Below are 24,002 nucleotides of genomic sequence, written 5' to 3' on the forward strand. Positions count from 1 at the left end.
ATTTCAAAAGCAACAAATAAATAAATAAAATGATATTGATTTTTTAATTTTAAAATTTTGTATAAGTTCAAGGCACAACACTACTCCTTTCCCAGTAACTAAGTTATGCACATCATATTACTACTTTTATTAATTTTGGCCTCTATAAATGAAAATTGATACTCACGCCTAAGCTCCAAATCAAGTGATATTTTTATACCATATGTTTTAATTTCGGTACCATTTGCTGCATATAACTTGAAATCCTTGGATTGTTTGTCTTGAGCCGATGCGGGTAAAATGCTTACGTCTGCAACACTCTTCACTAAGAAACGAATTTTATCTCATAAATAAGAGAAATTGCTGACACTCTGGGACATTATCGACAGTAGAACTTGCCGCATTCTCTAATGCACATTGTCACTTCCCCGAGTAGATGACCTATCGGCTAACCAGTTGCACGGCTGAGTACATTTTTCCTGATGGCGTTTGTTACCCAAACGAAAATGATAAAATAGAAATACTGCTAGATTGTCTGTCGGACTGATAGTTGTTCCTAAAACGTGGCCTCGGTATATGATGAATAATCTTTTGGGCAATTCGCTGTTCAAGGGATTGAATTTTCATTAACAGTTTCTGTATTCGAGTAATTTCTTGCTGTTGATACGTCACAAATCTCATAAGAAGGTGTCATATATGAAATTTTATCAGCCGTGATCGCCAACTTGGGTAATTCTTCATCAATAAGAAGTATTATATTATGCTCAGAATTTAGCAACTTCCTTAGCCATAAAGTTTTGATTAAATTTTCGGACACATCCATTGTTGCAGCAGATTTTAACTTTTGTAATAACTGTTGTTGACTTGGTTTCAAGTTACCTAAACTAATTCCTATAGTAATTTGTTTTTAATTCGAATACTTTTAGTTTCTTTAAGTAAATTTAGAAGCCTTGTTTTGGATTCTGAATGTTTCGAATGTTAATTGCTCGTCACGATATCCCACATGTTCTCAACATATTTGGTCTCTAATTGTGACACTAAGTAATTGAATTTTATTTTCTCCGAAACAATTCCACTTATCTTAAATTGCACTTCTACTGGAAAAAGGCAAATTTCTGGGCGATCCATCGAAAAAGAAGGAATTTGAACACTTATTTTGCACAGTTCATGTGTAGCATCTTCGTCGTTTTTATCTTCTTCAACCATATTCACTTTAAAATAAAAATCCCGGGTCACCAGTTATTGATCTTAACTTCAAACTGATCTTAATAATTAGAACTCAATTACATTAAATAACTTTAATCCATATTTACTTCAAAATAATCTTTACTACAGCTTTTAACAACCATTTGGCAATTTTTATTTTTTTCGAACAACAAAAACTGAATATCTGTTTGTTGCCATTTCAAAAACAACAAAATAAATAAATAAAACGATATTAACTGTTATTTTTAAAGTTCTGCATAAGTTCAAGCCACAACAAAATGTCGCAGTTTACTCTTTACATAAATATCAACTATTAGTAAATATTCTTCCATTTAGGTTTCTTTTGCTTTACGCAGTTCTCTTATTCCGAAGTTTCAAGAGGCATCTATATTTGCAGCTATAAATCTGTTTCATCTACCATGAACTTCACTCGAAATTGGTCATTAGTGTCGGGTGTAGTTTTATCAATTTTTTTTTTGTTTTTACATGCTTGTTATCTACAGTGATTTAACTTTTTAAATATAATTAAAAATTTCTTGAATATTTTTTAACATAGAAAATAATGAACATAGATTAAAGATGATGAATATTTGATGAGTTTTTATTCTGTACACAATAATAATAATAACCTCTAATATTGGTAATGAAAAGCGCTGACAAAGAAATGTAATTTATTATCAATATGAGTTTTAAAAGTAAAACTGTTTATGCTTAAATTATTTATTAATTAATTAGAGTTGGAATATGATTTTAAATTTGTAAATTTAGTATTAAAATGACAATTTAATTTTAATAATGTTTTTTTAATAAAAATTTCAAAAAATATTATATAAATGTTATTCTAAAAATTTTTTTTAATTGCACAACAATTTTGAGATATGATTAAAAGTTTTCAAATAAGAATAATATGAAACATATTTTTTAATAAAATAACCATCTTTGGAATTTTTAATAAAATAATCATCTTTGGAATTTAAAAATAAACTAATCATTTTTGAGTCTATTAAAAAATAAACTAACCATTTTTGAGTCTATTAAAAAATAAACATAACCATCTTTGGAAGTTTTTTAATAAAATAACCACCTCTGGAAGTTTAATAAACAATCACCACCTTTGGAAGTTTAAAAAACAATCACCATCTTTGGGATTTTTTTAAATCACCATCTTTGGAAGTTTAATAAAAAATCATCATCTTTGCAATTTTTTTAAATCACCAACTTTGGGAGTTTAATAAACAATCACCATCTTTGGGAGTTTAATAAACAATCACCATCTTTGGAAGTTTAAAAAACAATCACCATCTTTGGGATTTTTTTAAATCACCATCTTTGGAAGTTTAATAAAAAATCATCATCTTTGCAATTTTTTTAAATCACCAACTTTGGGAGTTTAATAAACAATCACCATCTTTGGGAGTTTAATAAACAATCACCATCTTTGGAATTTTTTTAAATCGCCATCTTTGGAAGTTTAATAAAAGATCATCTTTGGAATTTTTTTAAATCACCATCTTTGAAAGTTTAATAAAAAATCATAATCTTTGGAATTTTTTAAATTACCATCTTTGGGAGTTTTTTATATAACCATGTTTGAATAGCGATTGAAATATTGATCCAGACTAATCGATAGAGTAATCGATATTTAATTTATTTATTATCCAACATTGAATTTTAAATCGATAGTGTAATCGATACAATTTAATCGATAATCGATTTTTCAGCATCTTGTAAAAATCGGGTAGGGTACAGGTAGAGATGCATAATCCACGATTTTTTGAATAACAAATAATATTGCTATTGTTATTTTTAAATATGCGTTCCAAATATCTGTTATTTCAATCATATTATTAATTAAAAATTATTACTTAATATTAAATATAAAATTTATTAATTGTAATTAACACTTAATTTACTATTATCTGTTTCAGCTTACTTCTTAAATTTTTTTTCCTCAAAACTATTTATTTGAACCTAACCTATATAGTGAACCAAAACTGTATAATGAACCATTTTCTGGAAAAGGTGATTTAAAAATATATGTCATTTCTTTAAAATGTTTACTTTAGTCCTATATTCTACCAATAGATGGCGCCAGCAGTAAACAGAATACATGTAATCAAAGCAATCATGTCACGAGCAATTGAAAATGATCTGTATGGAATAGTGCATCATCAAATACGAATATCGGTCACTCCCGTAAAGTGGAGCGGTGACTTCGCCCTTTCTGGTAAAATCACCGCTTCGATAAATTTCAGTGATATGCATTTCAATGATACGATACGATAATTCCAATAACCGGTCCGTTCACTTTTCAATCCAATCACAGATTTCTTTCGAGAGCTTCCATTGGACAGATCTTATCGATTGTTACTTTCCAGTAAAGTCACCGCTCCGGCAAATTTCAGTGATATCGTATCGATTGTTACTTTCTATCGTGATCCAAAACCTGTAATCGAAATATCATCAGTAAGATCGTATCAAGGATTTGAATCACACCCCTCTTTGAAAAGTATTGATCACTTGTATTTGTGACTTTTTGATATTGGTTACGTAATAACCGCTCTTAAAATATTCGTCATCCCTAGGTACAGGTACTCAACTTATTTTGTGGCCTACCGTATCTCTAAAAAATTAGGGGAGGTGGGCAGAAGGCAGAAGACTTTGATGATGTTACTAAATGTCATAATCTTTCAATGAAGTAAAAATTGGCCAAATCGGACAAGTGATTATGGCTTGATGATTAGTTCTTTGATTTTACTAATTATTTTAAAAGTATAGATTGGCAAAATTTGACCATATTATTTGCTAAAGCTTTACTTTCCAATATTTCTTAAAACTTTAGAAAGGTTTGGGCACTACGAAAGCTTTATTTTGCAGTATTACTTAAAACTTTAGGAAGATTTAGGCAAGTGATATTGAGGATGATGTATCTAAATGTCAAAAAATAATAATAGGGGCAGTGGCTAAGGACATTTGCCGTGATTTTTCACTATGGAAAATGTGCAATGAAACAGTGTTTTGAAATCTATTTGCTCGAAAATAGAGAGTAGGAGCGGGCAGGCGATTATTGATCATGTAAAGGTCAATAGCTTTAATATGGAAAAGAAAAATAATGTCGAAATCTGACTAACAGGAATTGGACGGAAAATGCCTTCCAACGTTCTTCTGCTGGATCGATGAGATCCTTGCACCGTAGCTGGGCTGGAAGCAAAAGAGCGTGTAGATCATAATCGGAAGTATGAAATGTATTTTGAAGAATACTTATTTGTTTGGATAATTCAAAAATCATAATGAAAAAAGAAAATTTCATTGACACTTTAACAGCACGCTAAAATATAAAATATTCCTCTTGAACAATTTCTATTGTACGGCACTTCGCAACATGTCTAATTCGGTATATAGTCTTCCTGTGGATGAAAAAAATTAATAAGCTAAATCAATTGGCTTCATTAAATTTTTATTACTATTTTTCAGATGATTTGCATATATGTATTTCTATATTTCAACTGTTTGCAAATATCATCATCTTTTCGCTGAGAACGGCCTGTTCGGTCTTACCGAAAAATCGCATCGGCTGTGGTTTTATGAAGGATAGTTTCCTTTCAGTGGATGGCATTCTTTCTAATTCGGATTGTTTTCATATTACACATTCAAGTTTTTATTTTCAAAACAAAATTATCTCTGATATATTAAGCGTAGCTTATTTACTTAAAGTTTCTCTGTAATATTCTTATCTCATTCCGCAATGAATACTTTAGTAGGACAACCAGTAAGTTCAATAGGAAAAATGCATTTTAAAATTTTGTCCCAAATTTATTACCCTTATGCTGAAATTTTATTCACAAATAAATGGATGCTGTCTTTTTTTTTTTTTTTTTTTTTTTTTTGTATCAAAGTTTTTCCGGTTAATTGTGTTGATAAGGATGTTTACAAAATACGACGAATTTTAAATTTTAGAGACAATTATTATTTTTAATATTATTTACATATGTTTTGAATGAGGATGACAAATATGATTTAATTTATACAAATAAGTATTCAAAAACTTGCTATGGACAAAATAAGTAAACTTGCTATGAATAAATTTTTTTTTATTACTACCGTTTTGTATAAAAGTTTTCGAAATTTGTAAAATTTTGGAAAATGATATAGAAATATTTTGAAATTACTATAATGGAAGCTTTATAAAGATGTTGGTGTTGGAAATATTGATTTAGTATTGAAATGATTACCTTTTTCTTTGAATATTCTGAAAATTGTGTGCTGTTTCCTTTTTTTTTTAACAATTTCTTGAAAAACACCGATTCAGATTTGATGAAAAGCTAGCATGCATTAAATATAAAAAGGAGATCAAACAACACCATTCAAGTGAAAAAGAAATATGTAGTTACTTTCATTCTAGTTTAATTTTGTGATGTTTTAAAAATCTATAAATTGTGATATTTGTCTGGATTTAATTTATGACTAGTTTGAAGTAATTACTTATTATTAAGCTACTAATCATTAATTCTGATTACTTCCACCAAAAGATTTAAAAAAAAAAAATTCAGAATTAATTGAAATAATTAATGATCAGCATCAGTTTGTGAAACAGATTATAAGCAATAAAAGTTATATATGTAAGCCCTAATAACAGGTTCTTTTAAAAAATAACATATGTTTACTAGATTTGGATACTTAAATTTTTGATTGCATCATTCAAATGAAAATATTATCAACAAACATTACAAAAGTAATAAAGGTACTTTTTGAAATCAAATTAGCAGTTACTTTAAACAAATAATAATAATACAGTAATAAAATTTTTATGTTATTTGAGTATATTTAATATATTCTGACAGTAATGGATCTATTTACTTAATAAAGCATGACTATCTAAATGTTTGTGAAAATAATATATTTAAATTATAATTAAAATGTTAGCTGGATTAATAAAAAAGAAAAAAAGTGAAATAGTTACATTGTTTTTTCTTCAGAAAGTAAATGTAATTACTTTTCAAATTTTGGTTACTGATTAATTGGGTTTGAGTTAATCATTTATAGAAAATGCATTTTGTTTGGTTTACAATCAAATTAGTGACAAAAATACAATATTCCTTTTTAAAAATTGAAATTGCTGTGATGTACAAAAACTTACAGTACAATTTTAATAGTGAATCTTTTAGAATCATGTAAATATCTCATTATATGAAACAGTTTTCATTGCTCACATCAAATATTTAGTTGGGCTTCAATTACATATGTTTGCTTAAAATTCTTTTATTAATAGTTGTATATGTATGTTTTAGCGAATTATGAATGTTCCCCAGCATTCCACTTTGTCACAATCTGATCAAGAGAAGGTTTATCAATGGATCAGTGAATTAGCAAGGCCAGATACAAGGGAAAATGCACTTTTAGAATTAAGGTAATTTTAATATTTTAGTTTAGCTTTTAAAAATATTTTCTATTATTTTTTCATACTTTGATATTTAGTTTAATTATCTGTTTATTCTCATTATAAATGTGCATATATTTTTCAAAAATAAATTTTATTTCATATTTTGATTGCATGTTATAAAAGTATTTAAGATATTATATCTCTGATCTATATTTTGAGTGATTGCCTTGGAAGTATTTGTTTATTCTCACTAGATTTTTTTTCTTTCAACCATTATATCAACTCTCGGCTATAGAAACCCTCTGCACTTTTTCACATGTGCCAGATAAAAATTTTTTTAAAGAAAAGGCATTTAATAGGATGGAAGTCAAGTTCAAGGTTTAACAAAGAATTCTGGAAGTACACTTATTTTACCCTGTTTGTGGTGTTAAATGGCTCAAAAGTACTAATCTTGAGATCCAGAAATGAGCAAAATTAATATTTTTTGAATAGTATGTTATAAAAGACTGGTCACCATTAATTTCATAAAAATTGAAATGTTAACACTGACTTCTAATAGCTAATATTTATGTTTATTGACAGAAATATTTTTTGTAGAAATCTATGGTTATCTATAGATAATTAGTCATATATTGGACGCCTGATTTTATTTTCTAACAATCAAGATGTATCAGAAATAGGTGCATTAGGTATAATGGAGTTTCTGGCATAATCTAAAACTTAAGTAAACTATGGGCTGCTTTAAGGTGCTCCTATGATTTTGCTGTGGATTAATAAAGGAAATGTGTGTTTTAAATGTAAATATTTGGTGCAGTGATATTGCTTCACAAGCAATATTAATAATCTAGTTTGCAGGCCTAAATGGAGTGTTAAATAAAAAATTGGTCTGAATATTTTCTACTACATTTTTTTTTTCCCTTTGAAGATGGTCTATATAATTACAACAGCTAAATTTCTTTTTAATAAATATCTTAGTTTTTTTTCTTCTTTTTTTTTACATTTACAGAAAAATACAATCCTATTGGCAAGTCACAATCAGCAAATCTGAGTTACTTCTTGTTATTAATATTAAATCCATATCATCTTGAATGACCTACTAATTCATCATGAATAATGACTTTTAAATTTCTGTTGAATCTTTTATGCATAGTTTGATATTTATAATCCATTTAATGAAATATTCTTTATTCAAATTGATTATGATAGATTTTAGCCCTGTTATTTTATTTGCTTTACATTTCTTGGTTCATTTTATACATTAATATTTCTAATGGCATCATGACAAAATTTTCAAAAATTGTCATAAAAATTCCAAAATTATATATAATTTTTAATAAATTGCTTTGATATTCTTTCCAACAAAGTGTATTAGGGTCAAATTTGGTAATTCTCAAATAGTTTACTATGTAAAAAGTTGACAGACATGCATAATAATTTTTGTTATGAGTGTTCACTCTATTTTTAAAGGTTTTCTTTTCTATTAAGAAGACATTTATTTATTGCTATAGTATTGGGCTTTGTAAAGTATGAATTGTGTTCCAATTAAAGTATTTAATTTCTATGTAATTCAGTAGAATAAAATCATAGTAATGAAAACTCTTACAGCCATCCACTCCTCTTTCAGATTTTTGAATATTGGTCAACAACATAACTAATCCAATCTGAAAAAATTAAATTGAAATTTGCAGATTGGCCATTGTTATATGAATTTCTTTCCATATTATTCCTTTCCATTCCATCCTAAATGACAATTCAATCCTTTATAAAATTCCCATTGTTTTTTATATGTATTTTTTTAGGATTATTGCAAAATTTGTAAAATTTTTTTCTTTTTGTCTGCATATTGATTAGGAGTCAGATGATGATGAAGAAGAATTTCATTCTTTTTTATTTTATCCAAAGTAGTTTTTCAATTAGAAATCTCTAAATTTTTATAATTTTCATTCATTTGATTTCTATCCTTATCATTTCAGGAAGTTTTCATTTTATTCATAATCCTTAATTTAAAATATTATTTATGTTTATGATTTTTTTATTTTGGCTTGAAAGTCAAACTATATGAAATAACTATATTTGAGGTTTGTAACATAGATTGCTTATAGATTAAGAATTAACATGCTTAATGTTTTTTCTGCATCTTGATGTGATAATTACAAATCTAAAAATTGCATATCCATTTAAAATTTCAATTTGAAATTTGTTTAAAATAATTAATTACGAAAATTAATGCATTCATTTGTATATAACTTTTTTTTTAAAAATTACTGTATCTGAAGCAATATATATATATATATATATATATATATATATATATATATATATATAGCTTTAATTGTTTGAATGAGATCTTGGGAATGGAGAGGGAATAGTATTTTCTCACAGAAAGTATATTATGTGGATAAACAGATTTTGATTTTGGAATGAAATAAGCCAGGGTTAAAGAAATTACACACATTTTTTTTATTGTCCTTTATTATTTTTCATTTTTATAATATTCATTTGTAAAACATTTACAGTTAAAGCTGATTACAGCTATTAGTTTGAAGGCATGTTTATTTATATTCAGAAACTCAATTGAATAGTAAGCTTATATAATTTGAACACTTCCCTTTTTATTCAAAATTGCATGAAATATCTTTAGAATTTATTTTTACATTATGAGAGACAAACATTTAAAAATAATTTCCCTACCTTTACAGAAAATGTTTTTGCCCCCTTTCTTAAATACCTTTGTGCCCATTAGTACATTTGGTACGGCGTTTCACCCCAACACCGTGCACGAAGCACATCGTTGGCTGCCCATTAGTACAAATGGAAATTTACCAAAAATTCTCTCATATCCTTTAATTTATAATGTTTGAACTTATCAATGTGCTAAGGTTAGAAAAATTTCAGTTTGCATATGTGGAATGACTAATTTTTTATTCTCTTTTAGAATATATACATCAATAATATCTTTATTTTTTAAAATACTTGGCAAGCTTTATTTTTATATCTTATTTAAAAAATTATCATTCTAAATGTATCTTTATTTTCAGTAAAAAGAGAGAAGCTGTCCCAGAACTCGCTCCTATGCTCTGGAATTCATTTGGTACTATAACTGCATTGCTCCAGGAAATCATTAATATATATCCTGCAATTAACCCACCAACTCTTACCGTAAGCCATTAATTGTTGATAAATTTTTTTTTTTGCCTGTCTTCCTAAATTGTTAGTTAATCTACATGAGGGCTATTTTGAGACACGTTTCATGAACTATGGGGCTATTTTGAACCATAAATTAAATGGCATTCATAGTCCATTAACCCTTCCAGTCAAATTATAAATATGTTACAACTCAGTATCATGTGATTCTTTTTTTATTTTCTTTTTTAGTAACATTCCTTACATCTATTGTAGGATACAGACATTCCGAGATAAACCCAGATGTAACTTTAGAATGTAATACATTAAAAATTAAAGATCAACAATGAATTACTAATGTTTATCAAATATTAAGTATTTATATATACTTTTGTAGCAGTTAAAAGTAGATATCGCAAGTGTGTGTGTTTTTAATAATATAGGATTTGAGATAAAATTATATACAATACCTACAAAAAAACAATAACCTTATATGGCTTGGTATGTGTCCTATTTATAAGGAAGAACAAATGTTTTGGCATTTGAATGTTGGAATTGTTTAAAATTTTATTTTTATATTTGAAGCTTTTTTAAAAGTTTTAATAAGAAATTACATATTAAAGATGCCATTAATGAATTAAATATTAGCTGTTAGCATGTTCCAAAATACCATTAGAATAAATTATTTTGCTGTAATCATCGCAATGTTCCTGTTATTGTGAGAATGATTTTTTTTTATATATTTCTCCTTTTTTTATTTTTTTTTATTGACAATGTATAGATAATGTGATGCCTTTGCAATGTAATGTGATACCTATTACAAATTGCTTTGTGTGCCATTTGCAACAAGAGAAAAATCAATTAATACAAACAAACATCATCATATGATTTAATACTCCCATTGAAATTCAAATATTATTATATTTGAATAAATATAATAATATTTATTCAAATATAATGAAATTTGAAATGTAGGAATCCATTGTTCATATTCACATATTCATGAAGAAGCCATTTATAATTGTTATTGATTTCAGATAACAAAACTTTTTCAGTATTTGCTGTTTATCCAATTAGGTGGTATTTACCAATATCCTCTTCATTAGAAATGTCAAAAATTTACTTAGTGCATGTTAGTCTAGTTAATTGTATTTTGATTTAAAATAAGACCATTGAGTATTATTTATAAGGTTACTAGATAAGTAATAAATTTTCTTTAGTTTGTTACTGGCGTAGATATTTTAGGTACATATTCCTATTTTGTATTATTTTTAGTAAGATAGTGAAATGTTTGGTGTATCCCTGATGCAGTGAGAATCTTGTGGTGACTGAAAGTTACAGTAAAAATGTAATTCTCAGAAAACTTTTAACATTCAGTTTCCCTATCTTATGGGGAATTCAGTTAGTCTGGATAAAACTATGGGTGAATAAGTTTGTAAATGGTGAATGGTTTCTAAATTCAATATTTCTATATTTAATCAATTTAAAAGATATTGATTGAATATTGATGAGATAGATTATTGATATATGTTGAATTCCTCAGGCAGAAGTAACTGATTATTAGGATCACAAAAGGAATTCGCAAGAACTGAATTATTTTTTTGATATAAATCTTATGCTTTCACATCAGATTAATGTAGTTTTATATCTAATTTCTAAAGGGGTGTTGGTGCCAACTCAAGTGTTGTCCCTGTCATCTGATTGCTATTGAAAATTATGAGGTCCGTCCCAAAATAGCCCTAGTGTTTCCTTAAAATTGGACATTAATAAAATTAAACTAAACTAAACAAATCTAATTTCTAATTTTACTTAAGAGAGATAAAAAAGAATAGTTTTTATTGAGAAGTGTATTATATTGTAAAAAAACATTTGATTGAGAATGTTAAAGATACTCAAGCAATACACAGATTTTGATGGCTTTAATTAGGAAAATGCACTTTTTTGTTCATTATAATAAAATATTGATCTGTAAACTTTAATTATAACTTTTATTAGGAAGTATGTAAAAGATCATAAAAAGATACATGTATTTATTGAAAAAGATAGTGATATATATATATGTTTTTGAATATTTAATATATAATTGCCACTTTCTAGAATCCAGAAAAATTTTGAATATGGGATATGAAGTTTTATGCTTCAGCTCCATGCATCGTAATATTAATAAGCTTGACAAATTAAATTTAAAACTGTTTTTTAATGCCATTTAGAATATAATTGAATTATTTGATTAAGAATAATTTATTTCAATAACATTTTTTTAGGCTCACCAATCTAACAGAGTATGCAATGCTTTGGCCCTTCTGCAGTGTGTTGCATCACATCCTGAAACACGTTCTGCATTTCTTGCTGGTAATTAGATCAAATTTTATGAATACATACTTTTGCATATATTTGAATGCATACTTTTTATACTGTCACATATACTGTTTAATTAAAATGGTTGTGCTGAGTATTAGAAATTAATATTTTATGTGTTTTGATAATAAAATATGCTTTTACAAAATATTTATTTAATATTATTACAAATTGTTTTTTTATTACAAAATATTTTGTTTGAAAGGTAGCATGTTTTACGATTTGTTTTTGACAATAATTTACCATTTCTTAAATGATATTTTGAAAACATAAAAAGGTAATATGACAAAAAATGCAATGAAGCAATGCAAATGCAATGTCTTATCATTATTAGCTAATATCTTATATTTGTAAATAAAATCTTTGTTTCAGAAAATTATTGTCTAAGTTTAATAATCTATTTTTCTATATTTTTCTAACACACAAGTTGTCGCTAGTGACTGATTCTATCAAAATTTTGGTTATATTTAATTTTGGTAATTATTTAGATATGACTTCACATTCATGATTCCACCATATTGTCTGACATTAGACTTGTTATTTTAATTGTCTTATTTTAGTTCTGTTGATTTTGTACATGAACATATGTAATGGGGACAAGCCCGTAACATCATAGCACTCTTAAGGGCATAAATATGTGATCCATCTACTGAATTTTTGAATATTGCAATTTCATCTTTTTATTGATCTCATAAATTACTCACCTTACAGAATCCTTCTTCTTCATCTTTCAACATTAGAAAAACATCATGTCATAAATGATTTGATGAAACAATGATACCTTTTTTAATTTCTTGGTAACAATGTAATCTGTTGTTGGAAATTAAGCAAAAAAAAAAAAAAAAAGTTAGAAAATTTCCCAAATTAGCAAAAATTTGCACAGTTATTAAAGTAATATAATTAATTTTTTTTTTTTTAATTTTCAAACAGCATGAAATTTATTTTTGTGCAATATTACTTTCAAAAGTTATTGCTGGAAAACACCGAAATTCATCTTAATTTTTAATTAAAATTTTTAAAAAAGAATTGCTTTGAGATGTGCACTACCACCATATATACTAGATAGTTCTAATTAAATTGACCCTATTCAGATCCCTCTAGAACCCTTTCTGCTTTAGTTGAAACTTGGTATATACGTTATAAGGATTACGGAAAAAAGATTTCTGTAATAAAACTATAGTTAAAATTTTGACCACCAGGGGAAATTATGGCACCAAAAGAAGGACAAAAAAATCTGTTCGAGTCATTGTAATTTATTCAGTTACAGAATGTGCTCCATTGACATCAATTACATGCAGAAAGTGCATTATAGCATATTATATGGTTGCACGAATAAACTCTCGATGGATTTCAGCAACATGGTATATAATGCTGACTTTCAACTCAGGTAAAGTCCTGATACCTCCTCCATAAACACTTCAATTCATAGTAGGAATCCCACCAACCAGAAATCACAGGGTTTCAAGTTGGGTTAATGAGGAGGCCAGGCATCTGGAAAAGCTCTGGGTATTATTATATGATTCTCACCAAAATCGGGACGAAGTAATTCTTTGACTTGACATCCAATGTGGAGGGTTATTCCATCTTGCATGAAGACAGTGGTCTGCAGCCACTGCCATTCTGGCAAAGCAGAAATAACCTGCTGTTGAAGAAGTGTGCCTTGCACTAGTGACATGGCACATTTTAAGACTTTGAAAAGTGAGAGTTTCAAAGAAAAACATTCTGAGGATAAAATCAGTAAATCCACACCATGCAATCATGTGATCAGAATGCAGTGATTATTGGTGCAGGACCTTAAGAGGTCAAGCACTCTATATGTGGCAATTTTGATTATTCACAGCTCCATCTGAAGAAAAGTGCATCTCATCTGACCATAGAATTTGCCAAGGTCACATCATCAATTTCTCATTCATGCCAAAAATTGGCAAGCAAACTCATAGCATGTTTGGAGGTCTTGGTTGGAGGTTTGGTTGCAGCATTTGCACTACGTGGATTTTATAGATACCATTTTAAAATCGATCGCACAATTTTTTGTATTATTGACCACAGAATTGCCAACTTGCATGACATTGATCGAGCATTTACTGAAGAATAGCTGGAACTGGAGATTCTTTTAACCAGAGTAGTAGCAACTTCTTCAACAGTTTCATTCACAACTTGTTTCTGCCTACTTCTTGGCAGGATACCCATGTTTCCAGTCTCTTCAAATTTCATAACCATCTTCTTCAAACCATTCTTTGACATGGACCCTTTTCACACTTCCTTTCAAAGTTTGCTATTCATGCAGTGCAGCTAAGCGATTACAAATATTTGGATGAAACAGTTTTACCAATAAAGCTTCATCTTTCTTCTGTAAAGGCATGATTAACAATGACCAAAGCACATAGAATGAGTTTTGGGCTCTGACTGCAAATGTCTTTATAGGTTTGATTTGCATAAGGAATTTTTAAAAAAATGTCTCCTGGCGATCAAAATTTGAACTTTTTTTTTTCATTGCAGAAATTTATTCTACATGACCCATATAATGTACATACCAAGATACATAAAAATCTGATTGGCAGAACGAGTTTGAGGGGTCTGATTAGGGTCACTTTAATTATAACCACCCTGTATGTTCCCGAATTTGATCACTGTGGGTTGAACATTTGGTCTGTAGAGCACCAACAGATACACACACTCACATTTATCTTTATTATTAATTGAGATATTTTAGGCATTTGAATTTCAATAGCCTTTGGCATTTCTTCTATTTACATTTTGGAAGCATTTGGATTAAAATATACTTTTGCTGAAGATTATTAATTTCAAACCATGATTGAATGTGAAACAAACTGCTTCAGTATAACTATGTTTCAGAAACTGAATCAGAAGTTCTACAAGTATACATAATTTTAGTGTAAATACATAAGTGATAAGTAAATTTGTATTTGGATTTGATTTATGTCGTTTGTGGAATAATTCCGAAGTGACTTGTTAGTAACTAAATTGTAAATTTTTTAAAGTTTTATTTTGTTCACCTTTGTAGCAAATACACCTCTTTATCTCTATCCATTCTTGCACACTGTTAGTAAAACCAGACCATTTGAGTACTTGCGACTTACGAGCCTTGGTGTTATTGGTGCTTTAGTGAAGGTAATTTGTTACTGTTATTTATTTTTCATTTATTATATACTTATTAAACTGCTTAAATATTTTTTCTTATATTTAATTTCAAATGATTGAATTCTAATATCCTTTAATAGAATTTACATCTAGCTTTTATTTCCTATACAGTTAATAGCTTGGATTTTCACCAATTTGATTAGCATTTATAAAAGTCTATTTTTACACAGTAAGTTAACCTTTGTAGCAAATACACATAGAAACATAGAAACACAAACATAGAAAACACTAAACAAAATTTATAGGGAGTCGATATGTTTTTGATAACCTTCAATCTGAAAATAAATTAAAAACTAATGTTAATTCCAAAATTTGCCATTCCCCCCCTCTCCCCCCATCTTGTAGTGTGTATGTTGTATTGTGTTATACATGTGTGTAGCACAGAGATTTTCTTCATTGGAAAATTTTGCACTTAAAGAATTATCTTAAGCATGAACAATTGCTTGCGGCATATCTTTGAAGCAAAAACAATTATTCCACATGTCTTTTTTTCTTCGTCCTTTGTAATTAATGCTAATTTAGAGGGGTTATAGTTATTAACTGTTTTCAATAACTGCCATGTCTAGCAAACATAATTCCATTTTATAGAGTTAATAATTAAATTATACAGAAAAAAACTTAAAAATAGAAGTTTTTTGTTAAATAGAATAGATCAATGAATTGAAACATTAAAAATTGCATTAACTGATTTAATCATGCTGGTTTTGATTAATATTCAAGATCTAAATTCCTATATTTTTGCATGTGTATAAATTATGAATACTGTACCAAAATATATTTTAATATGTTTTTTTTTTAAATTATTTTACAGACTGATGAACAAGAAGTAATTAATTTTCTTTTGTCTACTGAAATCATTCCACTTTGTTTACGAATAATGGAAGCTGGAAGCGAGCTTTCAAAGACGGTCTGAATTTTCTCTTTTATATTTTACTAGTATATTTACTGATCAATGGAATGTTCATAATAAAATGATATTACATTTAAAAAAATTCACTTTTTGTCTTCAGTCTAATTTATATTTGTTATTTTGGAGTTAATGAAGAAGATTTTAAAGCATCATCATATTCTAAAACTAATATTTTTTTTTTCTTAATTTCCTTTTGTATTGTATTTAATAACTAGATAAAGAAGACTCATTATTTTAGTTTTAGAATTTGCAATTGCATAAAAATAGTCATGCATTAATATCACCAGAATATGAGAATACAAACATTTTATTTTTATAATATCAAGTACAGGATTAGCCACTTTGTCAATATCAGTATTCACATATTTTTATAATATATATTGTTAAATTGAAATTTGATTGTTTTCTTCAAATCTTTTAGCTTTGAAATTAACGTGGAAAATATTGATGCCTTTGCATAAACCCTTATGTATCCTACTCGATAAATTCATTACATTGTAACCGTTGATGACTTATTTACAATGATAATGAATATTGTAGACTCTCTCTATCAGTCACATATATGACTGGACACTTGTCAGATTATAAAGAATGTCCAAATGATAGAGAATCATATAAGCATCACTAAATCATACAATGGTTAATTTTTCTATGTTCAGGAATTGAAAACAATATAGTAAGAAGAAAAATATGTTCAGTTGTTGAGTAGGAGCATATTAAATAAACAAATCGTGTGCTGAAAGCGGGGGAATTTAACAGCAAAACTGACTCGGCATCCAATAACATTCTTCAACAGATGCATCAGACTAATGAGAGTATTAGAGTAACAAGTGTTGGATTAGATAGGATCTAATGTAGTTAATTATTTTTAAAATTTCTGTTTTGTTTGTAGAATTTTTAATTAAAATTTCTTTTCCAAAATTTTTATATAAGATTTATGCCTTATTAAAATCTCAAAAAAATTCCTTGGTTTTTGATACCTACTATTTCCTCTCATTTTCATCTCTTTTAAATCATATTTACTCTCCCTATTTTGAGAACTTTGCATAAAGAGATGTTTTGTGTCCTGAAAAGCTGCATGTAATACTTATTTTAGAGATAATTTTCAGGGAAACAGTTCATCATTTATAATTTTTTGGAAGCCAGTAACTGGTCTGTTCTGGCAGTGCCAAAGCTAATTAAAGTTTATGATAGTTCTTGTTTAATATTCAGACATTTCTTTTCATACGTTTATAGTACAAAATTTTTGAATCCAAAAAAAGATTGTGCATAGAAAACATTAAATATTTTTGAAAACATCTTTGAAAAATTTTGTTTCAAAACTATCTTTCTTTACTAATATAATTATTATATTCTATATCTGAAATCATATAATGAATGCATTGAATTTTTGTTTTGATATTCTTAATCTAGTCATAGTTTAAAAATATTTTTATAGAGTAACATTTTGTGTGGATTATCAATGCTAATATTACAAAATATTGTTCTATTCAGATTTTAATTAAATGCAAATTAATATTTTGCTTTAACAATATATCCAATTGCACTTTTGTAGTAAATAAAATTTACTTTGTTTGTTTTTGCTTTTAGTTATTAACATTTAAAAACCTGTCTTAAATTAATTAAGTAAATGAAATGTATTTTGATAGCATCATAGCAAAATCTATTCTTCAGAATTTAAAAGTTTGAAATTTATTAAAATCTTTCAAATGGCTATGGAAAAGAAATTTATTGAAAAGATTTGGTTTCTTATGAAATTGGACTAAAGTGTATTTTATTAGAAAAGGGACAAAAAAGAACAATCATATGCATTAAAAATAAGTATATGATGCTTTACTTTGCAAGCTTTTTATTCTTCTGTTTTATATTGTGAACTGAATCTTTGGGATTTTTCCTTTTGTCAGACTTTACAGTTTTAAAAGTGTTTGTGTGTTTAATTTAAATTGAAATAATAACTGTTCTGATATAATTTTAGCTATTTATCAAAACTTATGTTAAAGTATGCAAATATTTCTATTTCTAATAGGTTGCAACATTTATTTTGCAAAAGATTTTACTAGATGAAACTGGTTTAAATTACATCTGTCAAACTTATGAAAGATTTTCACACGTTGCAATGATTCTTGTAAGTATTTGTTTCTTTGCATTTAATACAATTTTAAAATGATTATGGTCTGCACATTGTTAAATTCTATCAATTCTAGTTTTTCAAAATATAGACTCCTTTTTTTTATTGTTATTATTTTGTCTTTTAGAATAAATATTGTTTAGAAACTGCATGTATAGTAGATATTATGGTGAAATTTTGAACATCTTGAAATATTGATTGCCATAACTAAATACAGTGCAGACCATAAAACATTTAATTCTAGTTTTTTTAGAGGAAGAAAAAAGGATTTTAAATTTTTTGGTCAGGATTTTTTCAGGTTGTATTGGTTGATTTTAGAAATATTAAATAGCAGGCTGTAACAGAATTTAATTTCTAATACATTGCAGTTCACTTTAGGCATTCTAAACTATTTAAGCATTGTCCTTATCTAATATGTGAACCCTTGACTGGAAAAGTTATGGTGTGTATCAAAATGTGTAGTTTATTATAAAGATATTTTTTTAGTTGTTATCAAAGAAAAATGCTTGCACAATACTCAAATCTCCTGCCTCCGTCTTCCAAAAAAAGCTGTTGATAATTTTTTAAATGTTGAGAAAATATGTTGAAAATATGTAAAGAAACCAAAAAAGATGATATTTTCCTGAATTACACTTTTTGCTTTATCAATAAAGTTGTTTAAAAAGATTCCTTTTTTTTTTTTTTTTTAACGAACATTCAATTTTGCCAATGTAATATTCTGGATTATGTTGAATATTAATTCAATTTGAAATCTTTTAAAGTTAGTTAAAGTTTTTTAGAGAAAAATGTCAATAGAAATATAGCTGAATTTATAAAATGAAATGTTTCTGATCTCTTTTAAATTCTAGGGAAAGATGGTGATAGCATTGTCAAAAGAACAGTCAGCTAGGTTATTGAAGCATGTCATTCGATGTTACCTGCGTCTTTCTGATAACCCTAGGTAAGTGTTCCCTTTCATATCAAAAGAATTTAAATCTTTCATTTGGAAAAAAAAAAAAAATCTTCAATCATTTTGCTGTTATATGTAAAAACTTTCATTTAAAATTACTCTGCTATGTGGCATTTCATTTCAATCCCCTATCTGAATCCTTGCTAGAGAACAATGGACTCTTCCCCTTCATGCATTCCAAGCTTTTCATTTTCAGTCAGATGTATTTCCACTCCAAATGGAACAATGACAATGGGCGGATGGGAAGAAGATTGGGATGGGTATCCAATTTCCCTATGCTAATTCTATTTTTTTTTTAAATTTATGATCAGTTTTTGAGTGCCACACTTCATTAGTGTGGTATGGCATGATCTTGAATATCCAGGTAATTGCTATAAAGCAGGATAAATATTGATCTAAATGACAATAATGCATTTTATATGAAATAATTTTATTTAGACATAATATATAGTACATATATACAACCTCAAGGGATTATGTGTGAAGTTAACTTCTAGTTAATGTTAGCAATAATATAAGGTTGAGATTTTTTGCACTTTTTCTTGTATAAGACATTGTGCTAAATATTAGTTTGCTTGTATGATAAAAGTTGAACTAACTGTTTTATGTTAAATTAAATTTAATTTTTATAGTTTTACATTTTATATTTGCTGATTGTTTATAGGGTTTTTTTTTAATTGTTATAAAGCAAAATTGTTTCAGAAGTTTTTTTTATTATTATTTTTATCTGGAAAAAAAGTGCACCTCTTTCTGAATTATGTTTATATCTTTTCAAATAAAATATACATATGCCATCTACGAACAGCTATGAATTTTTTTTTATTGTCATATAATATGCACGGGATGGGGTCAAAATAGTGAAAATAGTTTGCATCACAAGACTTCAGATTCTATGTATTATAAAGAATTATTGTTGTTAGACTGAACTAATCTTTTAGCCAACTATCTTAATTTTGTGGTTCTCAAAATGTGCTTCAAGAACTCCCTTGCAAGAATACCAGAACATATTAATAATTTTCACAATTTTATTTGCATTTTTAATTCAGTTTTGTAAGTTTTAACATCAAATAAGCTGATGTGAATTAATAAGTATGAGGTTTGCTAGATATTGCGTACTCTGTTTTCATATATAAATGGATATGATTATCACCGATAACAGCTTGCTACTTTATTAGTAGCTTTAATTTTCTGTTTTCAAATCTTTTTAATTAAAAATATTTTACTGATAGATGTTCACATTAATTATTGTCTGCTAATAGAGTTTGGAGTCTATTCTGATTCTTCTGTTATGTGATAATTCCTGACTTTTGATTCTTAGTTAGAGATGAATGTAAATGTAAAGCCAAGGAAATTTTAATTCCATTTGCTACTTCTTATTTGTGCATTGCTGAACATTGGGAAGTTAGTGTCATAAAATCAAAATATCTTACAAAATTCTTTATGAAAAATAAAATAAAGTTAGCTACCATTTTAATTCTACAATGTGAAGAATGTGAATATGTAGTGATCAATGAACTCATTGATTTCATTAAACACACCAATGTACTGTGTGGTTATAATTAAAGTTCCACTTTGAAATGGTCATAAAAGGAAAACTACTGAACAAAATCTTATCAAATTTGGTAATAATTTAAAGGAGGTCATGGGAATTTTTTTCTGCCAAAAAAAAAAAAAAAAAGTTCACAAACTCATCATTAGGCGGGAAATGGCACTGTATCAATATTGTTAAGCAAAATGGGGCATGAAGACACCAGCTTAAAATGTAATTAATTGTTTCTGAACCTTATTACAAAACGTATTCAATGTCTATTATCTCAAAAGCACTGTTTATGGAGAAAATCTAAACAATTTGGCAGAATTAAAACATGAGATTCACCGACATGTGCAAAATATTCCTCCTGATTTGCTAAGAGCTATTGTTGAGAGTGCAGTAATATGATTTAATTTGCTTTCAGAAAATGGTGGACGCCTTATTGATCATGCTTTGTAACACATTTCAGAAACGATTAAGCGCATTTTAAACTGGTGTCTTCATGTTTTATTTTGCTTAACAATATTGCATATAGTGCAGTTTCCCATCTAATGGTTATAGATAATGAGTTTTTGACCTTTTATTTTGCAAAATAAATAAATAAAAAATTTTAAAAATCCCCTTGAACTTTAAACTATTACCAAGCTTGATATCATTTGATCCAGTAGTTTTCCTTTTATGACCATTTCAAAGTGGAACTTTAATTATAATCACCCTGTATTTATTAAAAATTTGTTCAATAAGTATTTGTGACTAAAAATGGGCCTTATACCTTTTCAGGCAATGCATGCAAATATTGATTATTTTGCAAAAAGTATTTTTTAGAGTTTTGCATTACATATCATGAAAAATATGTGGATTCAGTAAAGATACCAAAAGTCAAGAATTGGATTAATCATTTAGTTTAACATGCGTTGCAATTAAGTATTTAATTTTATTTCCAGGGCTCGTGAAGCATTGCGGCAGTGTCTACCTGATCAGTTAAAGGATAACACTTTCAGCATATGCTTGAAGGAAGATAAGTCAACAAAGCATTGGTTGAGTCAGCTATTGAAGAATCTGGAATCAGCACCTGTTACGGAAGAAAGATTGACATACCCTATGCAATAGTGAAGCGTTGTAATTTTTAAGACTTGTATAAAATGTCTTTTGCAACATATTGAACTTCTTTTAGTTGCAACTCATCCCTTTCTGTACATAAAATGTTTATGAACACATATGCAGTTTTGATATGAATTTAAATAGAAATAATTATTGCTAATGCCTTCTATTACTGTTTTCTAAAATACAGTTTGTTTGTTTAAAAGTATTTATTTAGCTATGTATAAAAAAAGAACAAAATAACTTGAAAAGAATCTATATGACAGCTGTATATCATTTTTTTCTTTACTGTATTGGTAATTTACAGGTTTATAACATGATTTTTTAACCCCAATTGTACCACTTCATTTTAATTTTCTAAGCTGTTAAGTGCTTTTTAGTTTAAGTATCTTACTTATTTTTTCCACAACAGTTATGTCACAATTGAATCACATGCTTAAATTTTTTCAGTGAAATGATATTTTATTTATAATCTTTTTTGTAACTTAATTAGTTAGTTATTGAATATGTCAAATCAGTTTTATAAATATCTTGAGAATCTCATAATATTAATTATTGCATGCATTAATATGAAGAATGGCAGCTCGCAAAATGTTTTACTGACTTATATTGAATTACTATATTTCTGCTTCTTGTGTTGAAGAGCTAAATAGATAAAATAATAAACCTATCTTATTATTTACTTCCCATATTTTTTTATTTGATTTCATTAATTATAGTTGGCAGTATGGAATCCATAATCTGAATAACTACTAATAGTAAACTATAAAGAATTAAAATAATACTATACTCCAGTTGATAAGAAGAATGATTGGGTTTGTCAAATACTAGTCAAAAAGTCATATTTTGAATCGAGTTAAAATTATGTTGCCACTAAAATTATAGAAATATATGAAGTCAACAAATGTGATAAATCATTTACATGAGATCTCAATTGTACTGGCCATAAATAATAATCTGTATTTTTTGAGGAATAGCTTTCCATATGTGGTTTTTTAATCCATTGATATAGCAAATTTTTCTAATGAGTGGTCACATAATTTTAACTCTCCCTGTAGACTAATGCAGATTGCAATAACAGAGAAAAAAATAAGTGTATTTGGATCTTTTTTGTTATTATTTATTGTAATAGTATAAAAAAAAATTCAAGCTAGTTGAAGTTCATATTAATCTTTATATAGTAGTGTGAATAAATTCTCTATAAAGCGATTTTTTTTTTTTTTTTTTTTTTCCTTGAAGGGCTGTAATATCTGTGATGTTTTTTATAACTTTTACTGACTGAAATAGTTATCATTTCTTTCTGAGTATGCTCTGCAAAAATATGTGTGTGATTTTTAAGCAGTTAATGTAAAATGTGGTCATTGTTGCATTTGCTGGGAATAGTATACAAAAGTTTTAAGACAAGTTGGAATATTTTGTAATCATTATATATTAGTATTATGAAATTCTTTAATTAGGAGTTTTTTGCAGAGATGTAGCATCTGTGATTTCCTTGATTATTCTTTTTTGACTGATATGACTACCATTTCTTTGTGAATGTAAGTTGAGGGAAAATATGTGTGTATTTTTTGTGAGACATTTAATGTCAGATGTGGACCTAATTGCATTTGCTGTGAATATCTTTATGTGTCACTGTTCTCACAGAGGAGAGAGTGTGCAGCAGTTTGGTGGATGTATGCACAATTTTTTTAAATGCATTCTTCCTGTTTTCAAGGACAGAATTGCCATACTTTGTTTGCACACAATTAAAGCTGTGAGTTCATGTGAAATTTTAATTGAATAAAAAATATTTTTTATTCTTGATTTGATGCTTGTTTTCACAATGTTTTGGTTGCACCTTCTCTGTAACTAAACTCCATGTTGATTGATTGAAATTCCAGAACTGTTGATTATAACATTTTCCAAACTTTAATTGTTTCTTCATGATTCCCAAAAGAGGTCACTTATATACACAAACCTACCTATGTTACCAACTTTCGCGTCATGCTCGTTATTTAGTCTGTTGCGTTTTCATTTGACTATCGCTTATATTTTTCTGCAATACTTCTAAAGGTATCAAATAATCATAAAAATTCTTTTTGCATTATTTAAAAGATATAAAATTTTTAAATATCAAAATCGTAAACAATTCATTTTAAAGAAAAATCAAGTTATAATTGATTACATATTGCATAT

The 24,002-nt window shown here is 27.4% G+C and overlaps 1 protein-coding gene across 1 annotated transcript; it reads left to right on the plus strand.

Annotated features, from left to right (window-relative positions):
- The first annotated feature begins 4,802 nt into the window (after positions 1–4,802).
- On the plus strand, positions 4,803–23,630 carry LOC129981574 (CCR4-NOT transcription complex subunit 9-like). The gene is made up of 9 exons (XM_056092473.1): positions 4,803–4,954; positions 6,474–6,592; positions 9,604–9,724; positions 11,953–12,040; positions 15,072–15,178; positions 16,020–16,115; positions 18,145–18,243; positions 19,095–19,186; positions 21,671–23,630. The coding sequence occupies exons 1-9, from the start codon at positions 4,931–4,933 to the stop codon at positions 21,834–21,836; spliced, it is 912 nt and encodes a 303-aa protein (XP_055948448.1). The 5' UTR covers positions 4,803–4,930; the 3' UTR covers positions 21,837–23,630.
- Positions 23,631–24,002: the final 372 nt, after the last annotated feature.

The sequence above is a fragment of the Argiope bruennichi genome, chromosome 8 (genome assembly GCF_947563725.1).
Source record: "Argiope bruennichi chromosome 8, qqArgBrue1.1, whole genome shotgun sequence".
Taxonomy (NCBI): Eukaryota; Metazoa; Arthropoda; class Arachnida; order Araneae; family Araneidae; genus Argiope; species Argiope bruennichi.